The sequence below is a fragment of the Chinchilla lanigera genome, unplaced genomic scaffold, assembly GCF_000276665.1.
Source record: "Chinchilla lanigera isolate Chin_1 unplaced genomic scaffold, ChiLan1.0 scaffold00002, whole genome shotgun sequence".
Classification (NCBI taxonomy): Eukaryota; Metazoa; Chordata; class Mammalia; order Rodentia; family Chinchillidae; genus Chinchilla; species Chinchilla lanigera.
The window spans coordinates 49,969,617-49,993,060 of NW_004955403.1; the positions used below are offsets into that span (position 1 = coordinate 49,969,617).

Consider the following 23,444-nt stretch of genomic DNA (forward strand, 5'->3'; position numbering starts at 1 on the left):
CGGAGGGTTGAATTCAGCCCAGGCCCGGGTCCAATTCCTCCTACCTTGGTCAACACCCTTCCTTGCCCTCCATGGGCTGTTTTATCTACAGATTGAGGGGACCCAGAAACTGCTCAACAAAGACCTAGCAGAGCTCATTAACAAGATGCGGCTGGCGCAGCAGAATGCAGTGACCTCCCTGAGTGAGGAGTGCAAGCGGCAGATGCTCACGGCCTCCCACACCCTGGCCGTGGATGCCAAGAACCTACTGGATGCCGTGGACCAGGCCAAGGTTCTGGCCAATCTGGCCCACCCACCAGCAGAGTGACAGAGAGCAGGGGCAACCTGCCTGCATCTCCACCCCAACCTGTCCTGCACCTTCCCTGCCTTGCCTTTGGTCATATGGTCTTCTTGGGGAGGACAGAGGGGAGTCCTTCCCCTCACTCTGCACGACCCCTCCCCACCTTGCCCCAACCGTGCTGCTCAGGCTGTGTCTGTACAGAAGGACTCTGGGTACGGACACGGAGGTGGTGATACATATGGTTCAGAGGGGGCGCTGCCGCCGGCTACTCTCACCCACCCCAGCCTGCGTGCTGGGTGCTGAGGCACCTTGTTGGGGTCACAGTGAGGCCCCTAACAGCTGAGATGGCTTCATGCATGGACAGGTGTGCCCATTTCAGAGCCAAACCATCCCTCCCGCTTCCTCTTCAGCCCTCGAGGGACCCCGGATGCACAGAGGGGCCAGGGAGGGGCTTTATGTGGGGTCAGGAAGCTAGTGCATGAGGGACAGGCCGGCTTTCTTGTACAGTGTATATTGGAATTTATTTAATGTGAGTTTGGTCTGGACTGACAACTGTCTACAGGGGGATCTGGGACACAGTCCAGGAACAAGCCAATTAGGGACCAGGGCACAGGATGCTGCGAGGTTTTTTTTGTTTTGTTTTGTTTTGTTTTGTTTTTAATCAAAGCAGGCATCAGGGGAAGAAGCAGAAAAACAGAAGCCAAAGCAGGACTCTGGACCACACCCTGCTTCCTTTCTGCCCTCTTCTCTTTCTTCCTTTACTTTGCCCTTGCCTCCCCTTCCTAATCCTTCTTTTCTCTCCCCCTCTCTCACCTGCTCCTTTCCTTTCTCATGTGTTTGTGTAGAACATTCTTTTACCTTCTTTCTATTTGACTTGTGGTTGAATTAAAACTGTACGATTTGCTTTGTGGTTTGCTTGTGTGGTTTGTTGGATCTGCTGACCTTGAACCGTAGTCCTGGAAGAAATCGATGTGTCATCTTGAGTGCAGACCAAGGGACCATTGACCTGGGCCTTGGCCAAGGAAGATGTACGGTGACACTCGGTAGTGTAGGCACGTGCGCTCCAGCCTGTTGCCCCCATATGGGCAGTGGGGTCTCCCGACCCAAGGGCAGTCCCCTCCATGTGACGTTCCTCTCCTGGCTCTGGAGGGCCCTGGCTGATGCTGATGACATGGAAGTGTGGCTGGAGAGGAGAAGCCACACCGCTGGCTGAGCAGTAGATTCGGCTTTATTTAATGGCTTTACTCACATGCAAGATGGACAGGAGACAGGAACAATGTGGTGAGCATCCCTGGACCAGGAGCTCACAGCTGGGGGCCTGGACCAAGCAGAGAGACTGCAAGGCCAGGGGAGGCTGGGGGCTGCATTCACAGAGTGAGAAGGAGCCCAGGCCAGAGAAGAAGAGAGAACTGAGGAGGGGGCAAGGCCAGGGTCTCAGGTAGACAATTTTCCCTGAGCCTGCCTGGGAGAGGCATATGGGGGTTCAGAGGCAGGGGGTGCCAGGACTGCAGGGAAATGGAGAGCTCCCCCCACTCCACTTCCTGCCTGGGGTCTCACACTCTCTCAAGTGTACAGTGCCCACCTCTGTTAGCTGCTGAGGTCTGGGCTCCCGTCCCCGACACCAAGGAACATTCCCTGCTGTGGCACAGGAGCAAGGCACGCAGACCCCTGGACAGCTGGCCCATCGCACCCAGGCTGGGAGGGAGCCTTCCTGAGGCCTCAGCCTGCTGCCCCCACCTCATGGACCACGCATCCCCAGGGCTGATCCCACACGTCTGGTGCTGTGCCCCCTGCTGGAGAAGGCAGACAAAGAAAAGGCATCAGCCCTGCCCTACAGAAGTTCAGACTAAGGGACCCCAAGTAAAGCACATGTCAGGGACCAGGCCCCGTGGAAGGGAAGAGGAGCCGGCTTCCCAACAAGCTGGGGGCAGCAGCTGCTTTGTTTTCTGTGGTACTGGGAATTGAGCCCAGGGAACACTGACTACATCTCCAGTTCTTTTTAAATTTTGTTTAGTTTGAGATATGCTCTCGCATAAGATGCCCAGGCGGGGCTCGAACTTCGGGTCTGGCTGCCTCAGCCTCCCAGAGTGCTGGGATCACAGGTGTGTGCCACCATGCCCAACTCAAGCTGCAAGTGTGAGCTGGGATGAGAATGACCCAGATGGGTTGCCCTTGTGTCTGTCCACTGCACACTTGGGTGCAAGAGTGCCCCCCACCCCAGGCACGGCTCAGCTTGGCTGGCTTTCGGAGGTCTCTTTGCAGCAAGGAAGGGGGAAGAGAGCAGGGCCTCAGAGGTGCTTCAAGCGAGGGGCAGGGCCCGTTACCTGCAAGCAGCTATCTGCCTTCTTTGTAACTTCCTGATGCGCTGGGCACCTTTCTGCAGCCACAAAAAAGTTGCTTCTCCTCTCCAACCCAGGCTTCCTCCCCTTCCTCTTAGTCCCACCCCTCTATGCCCCAGCGAGACTCCTAGGGTCCGCACTGCTCCTCTGGGAGCTCACATTGTCACTGCCGCATCCCAGGCTTCCACAGAGCAGATGCCTTCACCTTTTCCAGCTCCGGTGGCCTCTGAAGCAGGGCTCTACATCCAGAAGATCACAGTACATGGTGCAGTGATGTCCAGAAGAACTGCACCAAGAAGGCTGCGAGGTCTGGGCCAGTGTAGGGACTCCACAGGCACCCCAGGCAGATGGTCTTGACCCAAAGGGCACCTAGAGGCAGCTGAAGTTAAAGATATCAGAAGATGCTCAGCGGCAGTACCTTAGCGCCAACATGAGGAACATGAGGTCAGATCATTCCAGCCAGGAATGGAGGAAGAAAGAGCCCGATGGTCCCCAGGAAGCAGACAATGATGAACAACCAGAGGAATATCCTGTCGATGACCATGGCGACGTACTTCCAGTCTTCCTTCACCTGCAGACACAAAAGGGCTCGCGTGAGGGAAGCCCGGCCCAGGGAAGGGGGCGCTCCTTCCGGTGCGCAGTCCAGGTAAGAAGACCACAGGGGCAGCAGCAGTGGACTGGAGACCTGGGAAGCCAAGGTCGGGGCAGGTACAGAGGTGGGTGCGTGAGAGGGGCTGAAAGGGTCAGCTCCAAGCTCGGCAACCCTCCCAGAGGGTCCTGTCCTACCCGATGCCACCCTCCAAGGGCCCAGAGTTGTCTGTACTCTCAGGTCTGGGTAAAGGAAGCTACAGAGACGCAAGGATGTGCTAGCGCCACCTAGGGGCACGGTGTCCCAGGACAGTGATTTACAAGCTACACCAGACTGGGTGGTGAAGACTTTGCTGCCCCTGCAGGGCCTGCAGAGGAGGTAGGTGCCGGTGGCTGGGACCCAGGGCGGGCTGGGGGCGGGGCGGCGGCTTTGTGGAGCTTGGGCTCACAGCCCAGTCCAGGGGGTCCGGACTCCTAGCTGCTCCCAAATAAATGATTACTGTTCTTATCTATTCAACAAGCAATCATCTGTGGTACTTCCTCCTCCCATCAATTGCTAGGATGAATTCCGGAGCTCAACAATGCGTACACAAGGCAGGGGCCAGGGTGGGAGACCCCCCCAACACAGCCAAGAATCTGCAGTGTGTGAGGCCAAATACCAGCGTTCAGGAAAGGCCCAGTCCCTGAGAAGGAGAGGGCCGACCCTCCAGCACAAAGAGCAAGGCGGGGACTGCCCGGGCTGACACATTTGGTCCCTCCTGGTGTATCCTGGCATCTCCCCACCCCGCCTACCTACAGACACTGATGAGAGAAGGCTGTTCCTGCTCCCCACCTCCCAGTTAGGCTGAGGGAGCGGGGATGTTCCTGCATGCGTGTGTGCCAGCAATACTGGGGACTGAACCCTGGACCTGCACGCTGAGCTACATACCCAGCCCTTTTTATTTTGATCCAGGGCCTTGCTAAGCTCCTCATGTGGAAACTGAATTTGCAATCACCCCAACTCAGCCTCCCAGAGTGCTGGGATCACAGCCTGGAGCCAGAGGGGGCATTTTTTGATCTCAAGGTCTGCCACCTGCTAGTAAGAGTCCCCCCAGCTGCCAGCTAGATGCTCTCTCTCACGATTGATTCCAGACTCCAGAGGACCAGAGCGGGGACTGAGTTGGCCCAAACTAACTTCCTGAGATAAGAGGTCCTCTGCTAAGCTGGTGGAACCTCCAGGAGAGAGGCCCTCGCGCGGCCCACACGCACCGAAGAGTCGGCATCCTCTGACCGCAGGTGCTCGGCAATGTAGTGCACACCTTCCAGGGCCTTCTGCATGTGAGAGGACAGCGAGACCTCACGTTCCCATGACGCAGGCTCAGCCTTGGGCCCCAACGCCCCTGGGTGCAGACTGCTGCGACCGTAGAGGGCACCCGCGAAGGGAGCTGGGCGACCTGCGCACACGCATCCTTCCTCTTCCTCCTCCTCGTCCTCTTCCTCCTCCGCCTCCTCCTGCTCTTGGGCATCCACGCTGGTCTCCAGCCAGTGATAAGAGGGGCTGAGCTTCAGGCCCGGGGGCTCGCGGAGCTCCAAGGACGGCGCCGGGGGTCGGCTCATGAGCAGCCACCGGGGCACGCAGCCCAATAGGACCAGCCGCACCCAGCGGGGCATGGTGTGCGTGCGCGGCGAGCGGTGGTGCACGTTGAGCACGAAGACCGTGATGACGATGGAAAGGGTGACGAAGATCATGGTGAAGAGCAGGTACTCGCCGATGAGCGGGATGACCAGCGAGGTGGACGGGATGATCTCGGTGATGAGCAGCAGGAAGACGGTGAGCGACAGCAGCACGGAGATGCACAGCGTGATCTTCTCGCCGCATTCGGAGGGCAGGTAGAAGACGAGCACGGTGAGGCAGGAGATGAGCAGGCACGGGATGATGAGGTTGATGGTGTAGAACAGCGGCAGGCGCCGGATGACGAAGTAGTAGGTGACGTCGGGGTAGATCTCGGCGCAGCAGTCGTACTTCTTGCTGTTGTAGGTGCCCGTGGCGTTGATGATGGCCCACTCGCCACTCTCCCAGTAGTCCTTCAGGTCCACCATCTGCTCCATCTGCTCCAGGTCGATCTTGGCCTTGTCGTAGGTCCAGGAGCCGAACTTCATCTTGCAGTTCTGCTGGTCGAAGGGGAAGAAGGTGACGTCGATGCTGCAGGAGCTCTTGTAGATGGCCGGGGGCACCCAGTGCACGGTGCCGGTGGAGAAGAGGTGGGCCTTGGTCATGTGGGTCACGGCAAACTCCCCGTCAGCACTGGGGAGAGGAGACAAGCTGGGGTGCCCTGCATGCTCACCGGGCCAGAGAGCCAAGGCAGGGCAACCCCCAAACACAGCCGAGCATGCATTCTCTGCAGGAGTGTGAATCTTTCTGAGCAGACACACGTACCCGAGTGCCTTTTCAGATAGCATTGCTTTCCTTGCAAAAGTAAGAAGTTTGGAGAACAGTGGGAAGTATACAGAATTTTTAAAATGACTACTATTAACATTTTATTGTTTATGTATCATATATGGGTGCTGTGCGTGAAAAACATGGTGGATTTAAATTTTAAAATTATCACAGTAAAAAACACATTGCCACTAATTCCCCGCAAAAAACCGTCCTTCGCTTCAAACACACTTGCCCCATTATTCTTGCTGCTTTCGGAGGCGTTTCTGGAAGAGCTGTTTCATGAGTGTCTTTAGTTGCACTGTCAGGGCTCCCTGCATGTCTTGAATTGATTCGAAGCATCTATCTTTCATGGTCATTTTGACTTTGGGGAAGAGCCAGAACTGGCACGTTGCCATAGTCACTGAATAAAGTGGATGAGGACATCCTGTAACGTTTTACAAGCTTGCCTTTCCATTGCATGGCACTCAGCAGCAGCATTCACTGCGTTTTTGAGGACACCCCTGAAGATATTGAGAAAGAGGGCTTCCAGAACTGCTTCAAAAAGTGACAAGAACAGTGGGATGAGTGTGTTTGAAGTGAAGGAGTATTTTGAGGGGGGTTCACAGCAATGTGTCTTTTACTACAATAAATTTTTTAAAAAAATTTTAAACATCCACTGTACATTTCAATCACACCTCATGTTTGACTGCCATGTAGACCATTTTCATAACAGTAGTACATATTTGAGATCATGAGCTTTATGGAGTTTTGTTGCCTATTTTTCTTAGTTTTGTATTTTAGAGTGGTTATTTCTCGTTTTTAGAGTGACATACTTTCCTTCATAGCAGGTGATGAGTCGGCCCTCAGGTGGAGGAGGGTCACTGCTTTTTTGCCTGGATCTTTTAGTCTTTCTTCAGGTGGGACCTAGCACTTTGGCTGGTGAAAGTGCTTCGGGGAGCCCTGCATTTAGCATGTATTTCTAGCTAGCCTCACTCCCTAGGGCCTGAGGAAAGTGAGACACCATCCTGGTCATCCCAGAGGCTGCCGTTTGATGAAGGCCTTGAGCAGGGTAGGGTCTGGCTGAGAGATGGAAGGACAGTGTGCTAGCAGAGGGTCTCAAGGGAACAAGGACAGATGGGGCGAAGGTGGGGAGAGGAGTGTAGTGGGGACCCAGTGACCCATCTGGACTCTGGGACATGGAAAGATGGTGATAGAACCTGAGTCCCTGAGTCCCCTTGAACAGTAGCACAGTGGGCTTAGTGCCCCAGTCTAGCACCATCTCTTCCCCTCCAATTCCAATGGGAAATTCTAAAGCCCAGGAATCAGAATACACAAGAATAAAGAGACTTTTTTCTCTTCCAATAGTTTCAGGGTAGAGATATGGACAAGCAGGAGACAGGAATATTGAAAGGGAATAATAAACATGTCAGTCAAAAGTTTAAATTGAGCTGGGCATGGTGGTAAGCACCTGGAATCCCAGCACTCTGGGAGGCTGAGGCAGGAGGATCACAAGTACAAGTCCAGCAAGGGAAACTTAGGGGATTCGGGAGATTCTGTCTCAAAATAAAAAGGGGCTAGGGATATCTCTCAGCTTAAAGGCCCTGGATTCAATCTCTAGTATTTGAAAAAGCAAAAAACAAAACAAAACAAAAAACCCTAAATTTTTAAATAAAAGACACTTTGGTCATTTCACATAATTGCCACTAGATGGCCACAGGCTCCCATTTTGGAGAAGCAGTAACAGCTTCCTTGACTACTGGAGCTGGTGAAGGAGATTCTAAGTCTCTGCGAGGGTTCTGTCCTGCCCTTCACAAGCATTTCTTGTGATCGTCAAGTAACACTGTCAAGGCCTGAAAACTCCAAGTCACATCGATGCCAGGACTTTGCTCCTGACCTCTGCCAGCACGCAGGATCTTGGACACTAGTTCCTGAGGCAGAGGTGGGAGTGGGGACTTGAGTCCCACGGCACTAATTTTTGCTCCCCTGGACTCTTTTAGGCTTCCCCTACCTCCTCTGAGCCTCTAGTTCCCGTGGTCAGAGCGGTCCTCCTTGGTGATGCCTGTGAAGCAGCTATGAATAACTATGAAGCGCAAATCACACCAAGTGAGTTCGTGCCCTTCAAAGTCTCTGCCCTCGGCTGCCACTCACCGGTTCCAACTACAGTGCCACCCTGCACAGCTCCAGCCATGGGCATGTGTACAGAGCGGGCACTGTGTGTCTCAAAGCCTACTCAGAGCAAGCAAGTCTGTCCCACTAGCAGTGCTAGGTAATGGTACACAGTAGCTGCTCAATAAATGTTGGGTTATAGGCGTGGAAGAGAAAAATGAAAGAGATAAAAGAAATAAAGGAAAAAGCTAAGCAGGTAAAAGGGAGGCAGGCACCCCCCTCCCAAGTCCCTTGCTGACACCCTCCTAGGTCCCCCTGGGGAGCCCCACCACTTCCTACTTGTTGTAGAGGACAATGTCAGGGATCCAGATCATCTCGGAAGGGACCCGTAGGGAGGTGATGTTGCCAAAGTCAGCTGGATTCCAGCGCAGCTTGTAGTCGTTCCACTCCTATGGGCCGAGGGGTCTCGTCACTGCACTGCCTGGGCAGGGCCTGGGTCCCCGGAGCTCCCCGAACAGCCCCACAGAACAGAGGGCTCCGAGCTGCGTGTGCAGCACCAGTGTCAGGTACCCAACCTCCTCCAGAGTCCTGGCCTCCTGGCTGCCCGGTCCTCCGTCTGCCTTGCCCGAGGGCCGACCCCAGTGGGCACTTCCTGCATCTGCATCTGCAGCCACTCATTTCCGGGGCATCACACCTTGCAGTTATTTTTACGCCCTGCATCTGGGAAGAGCCTCCCTGGAAAGCCAGGCAGGAAACGCCGAGCAGGTGCAGGTGTTTCCTATTTCACGGAGCAGGGCACAGAGGAGCAGAGAGGTGGAACCAACCCGGCAGAGGTCCGTGGATGAGACAGGGTGGTCACCTGTGACCTTCAGGCTGTGCTCCAGAGTCACCCCTCAGGGGCTGAGAGTCGCCTCCTGCAGGGAGGGGTGCTCTGGGCCCCACCCCCACTTCCACCAAGCAAGTCCAAGTAAGTCCATTCTTCTATCCCTAAGTTAGGTTCCTGTGCTCTCTCCAGCCCATCTGTCAAGTTTGCAAGGTGAGCCACCATTTGGGGCACCTACATGAATCCCAGCCTGAGACAGTAGACGGTACCTTCTCCATTTTACAGATGAGGAAAGTGAGGCTCCCAGAAGCTGCGTAGCTAGCCCAGCATCTGGGGCTGTCAGGGGCAGCCACGGGAGGCCTGGCTCTCTCTGCAGTGCACTTTCCTTGTCATCCCAGCAGGACCCACATGACCAGGACACGGGGACAATGGGGCAACCGAGGTTCTAGGCCTACCCCTCCCTCAGCGCTGCATGACTGTGCGGCTTTCCACGTCCTTTCCTTGCTCCAACCCCAGCTGGCACATCTGTGAAGGGGAACCCGGGGACCCCCCAGCTCTGGAGTGAATGGTGTCAGAAGGGATCTGCCCAAAGCCTCCTACTTTAATTCAGATCTGAGTCCCTGGCACACAGCCTGTGCCATCCAGAGCCCAGGGAGGCAGACAAACAGGGCACGCTCTCTGTCCCTGCGGTCTTCTGTGCATTCCCCTCTGCCATAGGAAGGAGCAGGCACTAACGGGCAGGGGCCAGCTCCTCCTCACAGTCTCCCACCACCTCAGAGCCTTGGGAGGGGGCAGAGTGTGAGGGGTAGGGAAGGGCTCTAAAAAGGGCTGGTCCCTGAGCCTGTTCTGGCACGGCACATCAAAGTGTGCCACACATTCTTCCTCTAACAGGCAGGATCTATACCCTCCCCTGGATCCAGCTGGATTCCTTTGGATCAATGGCCAGCAGGACTGATGCTGGGCCAGGGTACAGACATGAGACTAACAGCTTCCACTTGCTGTCTCTTGGGACCATCCCTCTGGGAGCCTTGAGCCACCAGGTGGGAATCCAACTCCCCCACAGGAAAACTGCCCAGAGAATGACCCTGAGAGTGCCTAACAAGGAAGGACGAAGCCTGGGCCAGCCTTCTAGAACCTTCTAGAGCCTTCTGGACTCTTTCCACACAACCCCATCCAGGGACATGCACATGAGGGAAGCCATCTTAGACTCCAGAACAGACTCAGCCACCAGCCAGATACCAAGTTCCCTAGCTTCTGTCACGCAAAGCATTTAAAACCCTGAACCATGGTAAGCTGGTCATCTCTTTAAGCCACTAAACTTTGGGGTCTTTTCAGGCAGCACAGACATGGAACACTCAGAGTTTTCTGGGTCTCAGAGTAAGGTACACCCGAGACCCCCCTTTTCATGCCCGCTAAAATCTGCCCTTCACCCGCCTTGGCTGTCAAATGGGCAGAGTGAACCCTCTTGTGGGGGGTGGGTGACAGTGCCATGAGCTCGGGACACTGTAAGTGGCCACGGTTTAGGAACTGTGAATTCTGTATCCGGCTTCTCCTTGGCCCCTGGTTAGCAGAGGGTCCCACAGGGGCCGTTGTTAGGGGGCTCCTGTCCTCTCCTTTGGCGTAGCCCTCACCTGCTTTAGCCAGACGTTGGTGGTCATCATCTGGTTCTTCTCATCCTGGCCAGCAGTGGAGAGAGAGAAAGAGCAATCAGAGTGACAACCCTCCGGGAAGACAGAGACCACCTGGGAGGGCCCCTCTTCTCATGCTGCCACCGGCACCAGGCCCACCAAGAGGCGTGTGGGCCAGGACGGGGAGGGAGCGCAGGAGGAGGACCAGGGACCCAGCTGTGGCTGCAGAGGGGTGAGCGGGCTGGAGGACCCTGGGAAAGCCAGGTGGGCCCAGGCTGGACTGCAAGGGGCATGGCGTGGAAGGACGGCGCACCACATCGATGAGCTGGGCAATGGACAGTCCGAAGCGCACGATCACCACGTCCGAGGTGTTGGGCACCGGCCGCGCCCAGCGGTTGTAGTCCCCAAAGAGGTGTTTGAAGAGGCGATCCTCGGCCTGGGTGTGAGGGCCTCGCTGTGCCAGCACTGCGGGATGGGGAGAGAAGGGGGACCCCAGGAGGCGGAAGAAGCAGGTGCGTGGCTTCCTGTCCATCTCCCCTCAGGGCAAAGGCACCCAAGTCACTGAGCCTCTGTTTGCTCTGACTAATGGGGATGTGAGTCCAGCCCCGGCCGCATCCCCGTGGAGGAACGAGGATGTCTACCAAATCCCCTGTCGTCGGCACTCACTAATGTCAGTGCTCTGTGAGAGTAGACAGGTAAGGGGGACAGTGCAGCAAAGAGCAGGGATGCCCAGACTTAGAGATGAAATTCAGCGTGGAACCCAGGAGCCGCAAGGGGCGCAGGGAGGCGCCTGGACCACTCTGGGAGAGCTGCAGGCGGGTGTTCCCCACTGTGGCCGGCGGGGGACAGCCATGGCTCCCATTCATGGGGCTGAACCGCCAAAGCCAGCCAGGAAGCCCTCCTCTGCCTCTTAGCTCGTCACCCCAGATCTGTCTTCACCCCTGGCACTTGCCGCGAGGCAGAGTGCTGCAGCACTGTGTGCCGGGAAGTCTGTCCCTGGGCTCCGCAACCAGGCTCCCTTCTCCAAGGCTCTGCTGCCCACGCGGGTGGAGAGTGCCAGCTCCCAAACCCAGAAAGCAGCAGGCCGTCTGGGACAGAGGCCACCGCAGTGACAACTGGGGACACGTGGGTGTCCCGAGCGCCCCCCAGAGCCCAGGTGCTAGTCGAGCATGGTTTGGTCCCCAGAATAGCCCTGGGAGGTCCGCAGAACTATTTCTGCTTTGCAGATGAAGAACACTGAAGCTTGGGACATTCAAGGCGACACAGCTGCTAATGCCAGAGCTGTGAAGCCCCCTCCGGCTTCTCCCTGGGAACCCAGCGCCTGGCTGATGACCTCTCAGGACCCCTGCAACCTGGACAACTGTGAGGCGTGTCCTGGGGGAGAGCCCTCCACACAGCCTGGGGGTGCACAGGGGACACAAAGTCCTGGTGATGACACCCACTCACCTGCCGGCACCAGAAGGAGCCACCACTGGCCGAGTTTGGTCAAGGACAGGAATGCAGGACAAAAGGGGCCCATGGCTTCCCCTGGACACCAGGAGCAGGGCAGACCTGGGCTCGTGGGATGAACACTGACACTTCTGGCAGAGCCTCAGGGTGCTGGGCTGGCAGGGTTGCTGGAAAGAGGAGGCTGTGACGTCCTCTATGACGTCCTCACGGCTCTGGCCTTAGTGCCTTATCTGCACGATGGGGGTGATCGCTCTGCACAGGGAGGTTAACAGAAGGACATGGTACGACTCACAACAGCCAAAGGCAGAAAGAACCCAAATGACCGCCAGCTGATGGGCAGATGAACACACACAGCTATCCACACAAGGGAGCAGGCAGCTTCCCACACAGTGCAACATGCAGCTGTCCACACAATGGAACGTGCTTCAGCCATCAGGGGGACCAGCATGTGCCACTACACAGATGCACTTTGGAAACCTTACACAAAGTGAAAGAAGCCAGCAACAAAAAGCCGCTTATCCTGAGCCTGTTTGTGTGTGGGTGCTCCAAGTAGGTAAATCTACAGGGAAGGAAGCAGATTGGGGGCGCACACTGCGACGGTGAGGAGGAAGGAGTGACTAATTCAAGATCGCTGCATCTCCTTCTAGGGTGACGGAAAGGTTCTGGAATGGCACGGCACGGTGCTCACACCACCCTGTAGGTATGCTAAGATGCACCAAATTGTATTTTTGGGGTACTGGAATTGGAACCAAGGCCTTTTCACTGAGCTATCTCAACATCCCAGGCCAACCCCAACCCCCTAATTTTTACTGTTTACTTTGAAACAAGGTCTCACTAAGTTACCTAGGTTGGGCTTAAACTTGTGTCCTTCCTGCCTCAGCCTCAAAGAGCACAGGGATTACAGGTGTACACCACTCTGCCCCAGCTTCCAAACTGTACATATTTTAGAGGGTGAATTTTATGGTATATGAATTGTATTTCACAAAGCTGTTATGTAGAAAATGAACACCTTCTGGATTAGTAAGAAGTACCCAACCCTCCTTGGAGGGTTGATGTGGGGTGAAGACAGGGTAGAACCCAGCAGCTGATTGATGCAGGCAGGCTCCTGGGCATGAGACAGACACTGACATCAAGATTAGGTGAACTGCCCAGATGTCTCCAGCAGGGAGAGTGGGAGGGAGCACATTCTTAAGTTTATGTATTATTTTATCTACTGTGTGATTCAAAATGTGTGTCACTAAAATAACATTGCACACCACTTTTGAAAGTTTACACATTTTGCTAGGCACGGTGGCACAGGCCTATAATTCCAGCACTTGGGAAGCTGAGGCGGGAGGATTGCCACAAGCTTGAGGCCAGCCAGAGCTCCTAGTGAGTTTAGGGGCAACTAAGAATACATAGTGAGACCCTGTCTCAAAAAAAACTTATAAAAGTTTACACATTCAAATTGGCCTTTAAAAAAAAAAAAAAAAAAAAAAACCCTAGCTAGGCATGGTGGCTCATGCCTATAATCCCAGCACTTGGGAGACTGAGGCAGGAAGATTACTGTAAATTTAAGGCCAGCCTGGGCTACAAAGACCCCATTCTGAAAAACAAAGAAGGAAAGAGGAAAGGAAAGGAAAGGAAAGGAAAGGAAAGGAAAGGAAAGGAAAGGAAAGGAGAGGAGAGGAGAGGAGAGGAGAGGAGAGTGGAGGAGAGGAGGGGAGAGGAAAGGAAAGGAAAGGAAAGGAAAAAGAAAAGAAAAGAAAGGAAAAGAAAAAAGAAAAGAAATGAGAAGAGAAGCAAAAAGAAAAGAAAAGAACAGAAAAGACCCTTTTTCTCAGGAGGACAGAATGTCTTCTGCTCAGGTGCTCCGTATATACAGCCCAGAGATAGAACACTGGTTCTCGGTACAGACCATGGGTCCAGGATTTCCTTTTGGAATAGTGAGAATGTTCTAGAATTAGTGGTGATGGTTGCACAATGTTTTGAATGCACTAACTGCATGCCATTAATAGTAAATTGTATGTCTATTTTAACTACAACTTCTAAAAAAAGAATATAGGTAAGAAACTGCTTAAAAAATGTAAGTCAGTCTGGGAATCCCAGCATTTGTGGAGGCTAAGGCAGGAGGATCACAAATTCAAGGCCAGCTTGGGCAACTCAGTGACTTAGCAAGACACTGTCTCAAAATTTAAAGAAAATAAACAAATAAAGGGCTAGGGAAAAGCTCAGTGGGAAGACCCTGGATTCTCAGTACTGAAAATTAAATAAAGCAAACCATCCCATACACGGAAGAATCAGAATTATTGTTAATGGAGTCATGAAACCGCTTCTGCAGGTCATTCTCATCCCCCAGCCTGTCCCAACCTCTCAGCAGTGAGCCCAGAGACCCCCGAGGACCCCCTGCATGCCCTGACCTGTCACATCATTCCGTTCTGCCCTCCCGGGACAGAACTGACCTGGGGTTTGCAAGTGTGGCTGAGTCCTGGCCTAGGTGCTCGGCCCCACTGGGATTTCATCTGATCCGAGAGATGGGGTCACACACTGCCACGCCTACTCCCTGGGGCGGGCACAGGGGACACATGGACTGTTCCGTCGCATGCAGGACTGGGCCAGGGCTCAGGCTGCTCTATGGTTGTCACTGCTCTGCGGTCCAGCAGCATCACACAGTGACAGCTGGTGCCACCTGGGGGCAGGCAGGGTGTGGGAGGGGTCTGATATGAGAGTCAGTCACTCTGGGCCATATTTATTCTAGCAGGCTGTGCCAGTGTAGGGGAACTCTCCCTGCACCAGTTTCCCAGAGGGTTTCAAATCAAAGACTCAGCAGAAACTGAGATCTACATTTACCCCCATTCCCTTGGAAGACTGGTGCCCCTGAATACCAGTCACCCTGGTGCCACACAGCACCCCACCCTGCCCCAGGCTTCCCTACCTTGTCCCAGCTCTCTGAGAGGTGCCTGATCCCTTTCTGGCCCCCAAACCTCTCAGCCAGCAGGTGGAGAAAGCCAGTGGTTCCCAGTGGGGTTGCTCGGGAAAGCTGTCTCAAGATAGTCCCCAGGGGGTAAAGACAGAGCAGCCGGGCAAGGGGAGTCAGCCAGGGGGAGTCAGCCAGGGGGAGTCACCCTGGGCTCCGCCTCGCTGGGGCTGCTGCTGTCCACACCCCAGGCCTGGAGCTTTCCCGGGAGGGCAGCTTTCCCTGTATGTAAGCTACTCCCCTGCAAATCATGCATACGCCCCTTACAGCATCCACCCGGCCTGGCCCCAGCAGCTTCTGCGGCCCTGGTGAGCTTAGGCAGCTGGATCTGGCATCCTGGTCCTTGAGGGGCTTCTTCCAAGTTGCTCTTCTGCAAAGGCAACAGCACAGCAGACTTTCTCTCAGGAGAGCTGTCGGTGCCATCTTGCTCCCAGCTCCTCATCCTTCCATCCCAGTGTGTACTTGGGTCACCTGTGCTCTCTGGGGCATGGGTTACAGGCAACAGGTACTTCTTCACACTTTGCTGTATTTTCCAAATTTCCTCCCACAAGCACACACGTGTTACTTAGTATAATGAAGTATTTTTGTGCATGTGGTGAGTCCCGCATGTGTCCTCCCAAATCTCATGGGGTTGGGGGCTCACCCAAAATTCATTAGACTTAGACTCCAGCTGAGTGGAGGGCAAGCGGTCAAGGCCAGCTCTGTGACAGGGGAACAGGCTGTGTCCCTCAACAGACAAGCAGACAAGCTAAATGCGGCCCAGGCACACGTGGAAGATTATTCAGCCTTTAAAAGGAAGGAAATTCTAGCACACGCCCCGACGTGGATGAACCTTGAAAACACTATGCTCAGCCCAATGAGCCCGACGCAAAGGGATAAATGCTTACTCGAGGCACCTGGAGTAGCAAATCCACGGGAACAGATTCCTGAGTGGAGGTCGCCGGGGGCTGGGAGGGGAAGAAAGAGCTGGAGTTTAACGTGCAGAATTGCAGTTGGTGGGAGACAGAGAGGATCTGGAGATGAATGGTGCTGATGGCTGCTTTGCTAGTCACTTTCCCGTCGCTGGCACAACACCCAACACCCACAACTTAAAGAGTAGTTTATTTCAATCCACGTTTTTTGGAGGATTCTGTCCAGAGTCAGCTGACTCCCAGGCAGAAAGAGCATGGCGGAAGGGTGTGGGCGGAGGAAAGCCGCTTACGTCATGGTGGCCGGGAATCAGAGAGAGAGAAGGGAGCCGGCGAGAAAGTTGCACCCTTCCAGGGTGTAACTCCTCTTCAGGCCAGGCCCCACCTCCTGACAGCACAGGATGAATCCACTGATGAGCATAGCACCTCATGACCCAGTCACCTTCCAAACGCACCCCCTCTGAATGCAGGAGACTTTTTAGGACGTCCTAGATCTAGCTGTGGTAGTGAAACTATGGCACACATGCTGTAGCAGGCTGTTTGTTAACAATGAAAGCTCTAAAAGTTTTGCCATCATTGATCTAAAGCATAGCAGTTGCCCAATCATGTGTCCTTAAGACCACCAAGCTGCGCAGTAGCTAGGGAAGTAAGTTGTGTTCTGTGCATTTTACTGATGTAGTAGAGGAGAAGTCAGCTGTGTCCACCTGGAGTTGTTTGGGCTGAGGCACCTGAGCCCCTTGGGAGGCTAAGTGGGGACTAAGGGGCAGATTCCAGCCCCAAGCTCAGCCTTACCTCATTGGGAAGATTCCAGGTTGGAAGAGCCTCCTGGAGGTTTCTGGCAAGGAAAGGGACCCAAGAACATTTGTGGAGGGAGACCCAGACTTGCCCTGAATTTAGGGAGCAAGACCAAGCACATTTGCTGTCATCAGTAGCTTGTTTTTCCCTTATTCCTTGATCTTTCTGCAATCTCTTCCTTTATTAGGGCCAGCAATGTGCTGGGTAACAGGGCAGGGAGCTGAGCTCGTGTGTCCTGAGGGTAACACATAGAAAAGAACTGGAAGAAAGAGTTCTGGAGTTGCTTCCACTCATCCTCAGGCTGCTGCAAAGCTTGACTGTGTGCATTTGGTCTCCCTGGCTTCAAAGGTGTCCCGGGAGGCCCCCAGTGAGGCTTCTCTTCCAGGCTTTAGACAGTTGCCCAGGTGCGGAAGTCCTTCCTTGGGTCAGATTCTGTGTGAGCATCTGAGAGTAGCCTGAGCTGAGCTGAGCTGAGCTGCGCTGCTCTGGGAGATCCTGGTATTGTCGCCAAAAGCTCAATTTCGTCACTACATATGAGAAACTGCAGAGTGGGTGGTTTTCCCTCTGCTCTTTGTCCCTGTTCAGACGCCCGACAATCCCAGAACCACTTTCAGGTTCCTTTTCTCTCTCCCACCCTCTCTATCCTGGAGGACCTGAAGCGTCCCAAGCCCCTCCTAAGGTATCTCCAGATGTCACTTCACCTATCACCACCATCTGGAAGTGCTGTTGGCTGATGGAATTGAAGAGGAGCTGTACAATCAAGAGCTGCTGTCCATCATCACACAGGCATGAAGGCTCACTGCTTTCCTTTCACAAGAAGTTAGGAAACAGGGCTTGGCAGATGCCAGCAAAGCGGATCCCAGGGTCCCTGTGGACCCTGACTCTCAGGGGTCTTCTTAAGACCTCGTAGTTGTGCCCTCACAGGGTTTCACGGCTTTTCTACACCTCTGCTCTGATTTGGGCTCGCCTCGTCCCAGGGAGCCATGGGGAAAAGAGAGTGTCTTCTCTTCTATGGAAATGTAAAAAGCAGATCTGGCAGAAGTGGCTCAGTTTCTCCAAGTCCATGGAGATTCAAAGTGCTAAAGCTGAGATTCGAACTCAGGTCCTCAGATTAACTGCAGTGTGATGGAGTGCTACCCAGTGGCGCCAATGGAAAGGCAAATGTATGAGCAACTCTGCCTGCACTTGCCTGTGTCCCATAAATCCCCGTCTAATGACTGTCATTGCTAAGCCACAATTAGCACTGAGGTCTGTGGGAGATGATTGGTGAGAGAGGACAGGTGCCCACCCCAAAGGCGGCTCACCTGGAGCCAAGGTTCTAGAAGTTTGCAGGTCACTCAGTGCTCCTCCCAGCCAGTATCATGACCATAAGTCCCACCGTCATGATCTATTTCACCTTTTAATTATGGGCGGTATGTATGTCTTCCTCTATGATTGGGAATAGGAATCCAGGCACACTGAGGTTGCATCATTTAACTATCCAACAGGAGATGTCCTGGACTCTCTGGAAGAACATGCAAGTGAGATGCAGTTGACTGTAGCGGATACACTTCTGCAAGATGCCTCACACTTGTACCCTTGGTAATTAGCTCACTGTGGTAATTTCATGAATTTGTCACCGGAAACCAAAGGATAGATTGTTCCAGGTAATTGGCGGTAATTAGAGTAACCTTCCATCTCTAGTCACAAAAGAATTTAAAGAGAAAGAGCTCTGGACTCTGATCCCCTCTGCAGCTGGATCCACGGTTTCGCAGGGAGGGCAGGATAGTGAGGTGATGTGCCTGTGTGTGAAATCTGGATACACAGGGTGCGCAGAGAAGACCATGCAAAAGCTACTGCATGTACCAAGTGCTCTGAATCAGTGCCCCCGTGGGGCTGATGATATCCACCAGCATCCAAGTCCATCCCCCACCTGCCCTCTCTAATCCACCTAGGTCCTGGTTGCAGGGAACTCAGGGTGATCGGGTATTGTCCGTCCGTCTTCGACCACAGCTCCTTTTCAACTTCTCACCCCCTGGACCACTTTTTTGGGTGGGGGGGCTACCAAGAGTGGAACTCAGGACCTCACACTTGCCAGGCAGGCGCTGCGCCACTTGAGCTCCATCCTCAGCCCCTGGACCACTTTTTAATGTTTTCACAAGTGCCACCTCCTCCTGAAAGCCTGCCTAGATCCCACCCAGCCCCTTTGTGCCATCCAGAAAGCAAACCCAACCCACCAAGCACAGGAACCCAGCTCTTCCACAAATGTCACTACACACCCTACAAGAAAACCCTTTATTCAGGAAAATGACACTATCTCTTCTTTTCTAAATAGATGCTTCAAGGATAGAGTGCACTTCTGACTTTCACTGATGCTCTGCCCGATGACCTGATGATAACAGACACTTAACCACTCAAGGTTGGATGGAATTCTTGAGGTCACATAGCAACTCACCCCAGCTGAGGTAGGAATCGTCTCTACCAGTTCCAGCCTCCCTCATCCCAGTGAGGAAGATTTGGAACCTTCTAAGTTAATAAGTACTACTGCTGTCTGCTGGTCTTCATTTAGGCATTTGAATATTTACTGAATTAATAAGTAAATGAGCAAAGGAGGGAATGGTAGTAATTAAGGTGTAGACACGGATTCAATGCCAGAAAGCCACTGCTTCTGAGACTGAAACATCCACAACAAATCAGAGGTGTCTCACCCTCATGGGGCTAGAAACACCCAGCAGGGATAAGCAGGAAGCTAAAATTCTCCCTGGAGCAGGCAGCCTTTGCCATTCTGACACGACCCTCTGTTAAGTGCCCACAGGAAATCTCCCACATGCAGGACACTCCCAGCAGCCCACTTACCTGCGGCCACAAAAGAACACAGGGCACTCAAGGGATGCAGGGAAGGAGTCTGGCTAGAGACTCAGGGCAGCCGGCAAAAGTCCCCTCTGGCAGGGAGTGGCAGGTGCAGAATGGAGCTCGGTCACTTCATAGCATGGTCAGGCAGGCACTGCAGCCCAAGGGGTCAGCAGCGCCCCCCCCCCCCGGGATGAGGGCTCCTTATGGCGGAGGCAGGTTGGCTTCCTGCACAAGTTTTGCAGAGGGACCCTGTTTCTTGGGGCTGCCCGGCTGTGGGAGGCAGAGAGGCATCATGCAGCTGCTGTGAGGGTGTCCCGGAGAGCCCGGCACAAGGGCAGCAACTCCAGGGGAAACTCACGCCCGGCCCCAGGAGGCATCACGGCGGAGTGAGCACAGATGCTGTCCTCCCCTGTCTCTCCCTCTCTCATACACACACACACACACTCTGGAGGGAGGAGGAGGAGGAGCCTGTGGCTATTCAACCTGTGTCCAGCAGGGACAGACACAGCCCTGCCTCCCCTCTGTGTGGTCCTGCAATGCCTCCTTCTCTGCTCTGAAGGACCAAGACCGCGTGCTTTGAGGTCATGACCTGGAATCTCAGTTCACCTCCAGTGAGGCTCACTCGGGCTCGGCACTGTCTGCCATACAGCAATAGAAGTTTCAGTAAAGTAAGAGTAGGGACAGAGACACAAGCCACCAGCAACACTTCCTTCTTTCTCTCTCCCGTGTGGGACACCCAGCCATCCGCAGGACCACGGGTACTGCACCTGACTTGGCTGCTTGCCTGACTGCTTCCCCTGCCCCAGCCTTAGTGAAGGTGACCTTGGCTTCTGTCGTCTAGAAAAGTGGGGGCATTGTCCTTCAAGACCACAAATGACTTCTTGGCCCCTTTCTGTCTTGCATCACACCCAGCATCCTGGATCTTGGAGCCCATGGTCCTGAAATTCCCTGCCTGTTAACTAGCCCCAGTTGTTCCCACCTGATCGCCTCTCCCTGCTGCCCTGCAGTTCCTAACCCTCAGCCCCTGAACAAGCTTCCTTCCCACCCCAAAGGTCTCTTTGGGTTCTGCTTCCCATCAAGCTACTTGTTATCTCAGCTCCCTGACTTTGTTCAAAGCTAAGGCCCTGGTCTTAGACAGCCAGGCTGATGCCTGGCTCTACTCCTTCATGGCTGCATGATCTTAGACTGGTCTCTAAAGTTTCTTTGCCTTAATTTCCTCTTAGGTGAAAGGAGGAAGAGGATGATGGCTGCTGCTTCACAGACTTGCTGAGGGGTGGGTTGGTACAAACATGGTGACGTGTTTCACTGGTGCTGAACACAGCGTATGCATGCACACAGGCCCGCGGGCACATGCATTACACCTACACACGTGCATACAATTGCCAGTATCATCTCTGAGAAAACTGAAAGATACAGAATACAGTCATAACTTGGCCCTTGGCTGCTTTGAAACTCGTTGAACTTGAATCCCATTGAATTTGATGCTCGAGGCATCGTGACATGAAAATCTTGTCCTGGTACCTGTCTGTTTGGTAATCAATGCAAAAGCTAGAACTTGATGTTACCTCATGACTTGACCCCCAGGAAAAGCAACTTGTTTTAGTACTCATTTTTATACTCATTGCATGAGTACCGAGGTACCACTGCACAGAAAACAAATCATAAATCTTTCAAATTCCCACTACCCATAATGAACAAGCATTATTACTGCACCATATTTACATATACACACATGAAGCTAGATGCATACATACTTCAACTGGAGACTGGAAGATGGAAGAAAGGAAAGAAGAAAGGGAGGAAGGGGAAATAAAAGAAAACAGAAAAGAAAAAAGAAAAGAAAAGAAAAGAAAGAAAAGAAGAGAAGAGAAGAGAAGAGAAGAGAAGAGAAGAGAAGAAAAGAAAAGAAAAGAAAAGAAAAAAAGAAAAGAAAAGAAAGGAAAAGAAAAGAAAAAAGAAAAAAAAGAGTATCGTAAATTGTACGAATGGGGATTCTTGGTTGTAAGCAATATAGACGAGTCTGGTAGAAACAGCTTTGCTGAAGGGTGGTGGGTGGCTCACAGCAGCAGGTAGGCAGCTGGAGGACCCGTGTGGCGATAGATGGGACCCGGGCACCACCAGCCCCAGCCCAGCCCAGCTCCCTGGCCGGCACGGCTGCAGCAGAGATGGATGTAAAGCCCTGCAGCATCACTGGTCTCGCTCCACTGCTGTCCCTGGAAACCTGCCACTCCTACCGCTGCCACCACTGCTGCCACAATTAATTCTCTTCTGTCCCTCATCTTTCATGCTGCTAGCTTCCTCTTCAAAGGTCAGGACAGGCTCAGATGATTAACCACACACTAGATGCAAGGAAGGCAGAGGGAGGAGGGGTTGAGGACTTTGGGCTTCTGTTCGGAAGAGGGGTGGACAACATCCAAATATTTGCAAGTAGTATAAATGCTAGGAGCCCCCAAATGCAGTACTTTGTCTCTTAACAAGAATGCACACTCAGACTTCCATAATCACACTTTGAAAAAAAATGCTTATATCTAATGGCTTTAAAATTTGTATCTGTGGTTAAGACACAAAGACACGGGAATGCCTGTCAGCAGGGAAGGTGTTTAGACTCACAGATCCCTAGAAACAGGAGCCAGGGAAGAGCATGTAGGTCCATGCAGAAGCACAGGGCAGTCAGGAGGCACAGAGGAAAAAAGGACAAGGGTGGCCCAGAGCCTTTACTAGGGCCCTTGATTTTTGAACCTCTGAAAGCTAAAGATCACAGGAGATGAAGTAGCTTTGGCTATTAGTTTGGCTCTGTGAGAAATGGATGCCAAACAGACATATACAAAATCAAAGAAAATGGGACACAAGCATAATGCAAGCATTCCCTAAACAAATACAAGTGCTCATCCTAACCCCTAACTAGGACATCATCCTAAGTCTCACCAGGCACTCTGGAAATGGCCATTCTTGCACTGGTCCTGATGCTGTCATCTTGAAATTCTATTTTCTGTGGAGCAAATCCTAAAGTTCATCCAGAACACAGTGCATAGAAAGTAATGGAGTGGGCAGAAAATAAAATAAAGAAAGGAAAACATGTGAACAGGTATAGTTATAGTCCTTCTGGTATGAAGGTGTCAGCAGATTAGAGTGAGTGTTTATAAATTTCATCTTCATCCATTCCCCAGAGTTAGCACTGAGTCTAGAAAAGCCTAGTGGCAACCTCCTGGGCAGGGTTATGTAACTCAAGGGTTAGTGCAGTCAACTAGCAGGCGACTAATTGGAACCTCTGGGTTTGGCAACACATGCAGAGCTTGGCATTTGTCACTGACCCTGAGAAGATGAATAACGGGCAGTGGCAGCTATCAGGGTGACATCAGGAATGGCATCTGTAATTGGAGTCACTTAACTGTGTTTGCAGTTACCCACTGATGTTCTACAAGACCCATCACCTAAGATAGAGATTGATGGTAACTGACATCCCGCTCTCTGATGGTTGTCCTAATTCTGTGATTTTCCCAGAGGTATAGTGCTGCTTTATTTACTGTTTTGAGAGGGAGAGGGAGCCGCAGAGCTTCCTCTTGGTTCTTCCTTCAGCAGCCTGATGATGATGATGATGATATGCCACCTACAGAGAAGTTTCCAATATCAGCCAGTTTTCCATCTCTGTGACAAAATGCCTGAGGTAAGCAGCTTGGGAGGGGGAATAATTTTTGGGTTCACAGTTGCAGAAGTTTCAGTCCATGGTTGGTTGACGTCATTGATTTTGGGGCTTGTGGCAAGTCAGTCCTTTGCGGTGGTAATTGCTTACCTCATGGTAGTTGGAGGACAAAGAGAAAGATAATAGAGAAGCAGAATCTCAATGTATCTGCTTCAGGCACCCCTAATTATTCCTTCGCCTGGGCCCTAACTTTAAGGACCCACCACTTCCTGAGTACCATGAGCTGATGACCAAGTCTTTGGAGAACACTTACCCAAACTGAAGCATTTCATTAACTCAAATCTTGGCAAACAAGATCCAGACCACTTCTCCCACACCCTGGAATCAAGAAGATGACCCTTGTGTACCAGTGCATATCTCGAGGTCTTGGAAAAGGGAGTGTCTCAGGAGTCCTTTCACATTAGGAGGAAGGCAAACAAGTCATACGTGAGAACATTTCCATTCCAAACCATCCATTATATTGTGCTAATCTCTGGTATCGCATTTTCACCTGGTATGGACTACTAATGCAGCAAACTGTCAGTACCACCCTTAGCTGTCCAAGCTTGTAAACCAACCCCAGATCTCTAGAAAACATACCTTCTTCAGTCAGCCAGACCCTACTTCAGCTTTCCATTTCCAGGCTCTACAGGTTGGAAGCCT

At 52.8% G+C, this 23,444-nt stretch overlaps 2 protein-coding genes across 7 annotated transcripts in view; one reads left to right on the forward strand and one right to left on the reverse strand.

Annotated features, from left to right (window-relative positions):
* Positions 1-1,184, forward strand: part of Ptk2b (protein tyrosine kinase 2 beta) — a 114,745-nt gene extending 113,561 nt beyond the window's left edge. For all 6 annotated transcript variants that reach the window (XM_005373741.2, XM_005373738.2, XM_005373740.2 and 3 more), the window contains one exon: positions 92-1,184. In XM_005373741.2, coding sequence (XP_005373798.1) covers positions 92-307 — 216 coding nt within the window. In that variant the 3' untranslated portion in view covers positions 308-1,184. The remainder of the gene's footprint in view (positions 1-91) is intronic.
* On the reverse strand, positions 782-19,479 carry Chrna2 (cholinergic receptor, nicotinic, alpha 2 (neuronal)). Its single transcript, XM_013514203.1, has 9 exons — positions 19,106-19,479; positions 15,455-15,514; positions 14,835-14,937; positions 11,609-11,863; positions 10,476-10,627; positions 10,166-10,210; positions 8,051-8,160; positions 4,456-5,491; positions 782-3,190 (listed from the first exon to the last, which is right to left on the reverse strand). Exons 4-9 carry the CDS (start codon positions 11,679-11,681, stop codon positions 3,065-3,067), a joined length of 1,542 nt encoding a protein of 513 aa, XP_013369657.1. The 5' UTR covers positions 11,682-11,863; positions 14,835-14,937; positions 15,455-15,514; positions 19,106-19,479; the 3' UTR covers positions 782-3,064.
* Positions 19,480-23,444: the final 3,965 nt, after the last annotated feature.

Excerpts from the sequence above, each read along its gene's own strand:
- Chrna2 (XM_013514203.1), bottom strand. The coding sequence starts at position 11,681 with ATGGGCCCCTTTTGTCCTGCATTCCTGTCCTTGACCAAACTCGGCCAG. Across the intron at positions 10,628-11,608 it reads GCTCCTTCTGGTGCCGGCAG|TGCTGGCACAGCGAGGCCCT; the intron begins GTGAGTGGGTGT and ends CCCATCCCGCAG. Across the intron at positions 10,211-10,475 it reads TTGCCCAGCTCATCGATGTG|GATGAGAAGAACCAGATGAT; the intron begins GTGCGCCGTCCT and ends ACTGCTGGCCAG.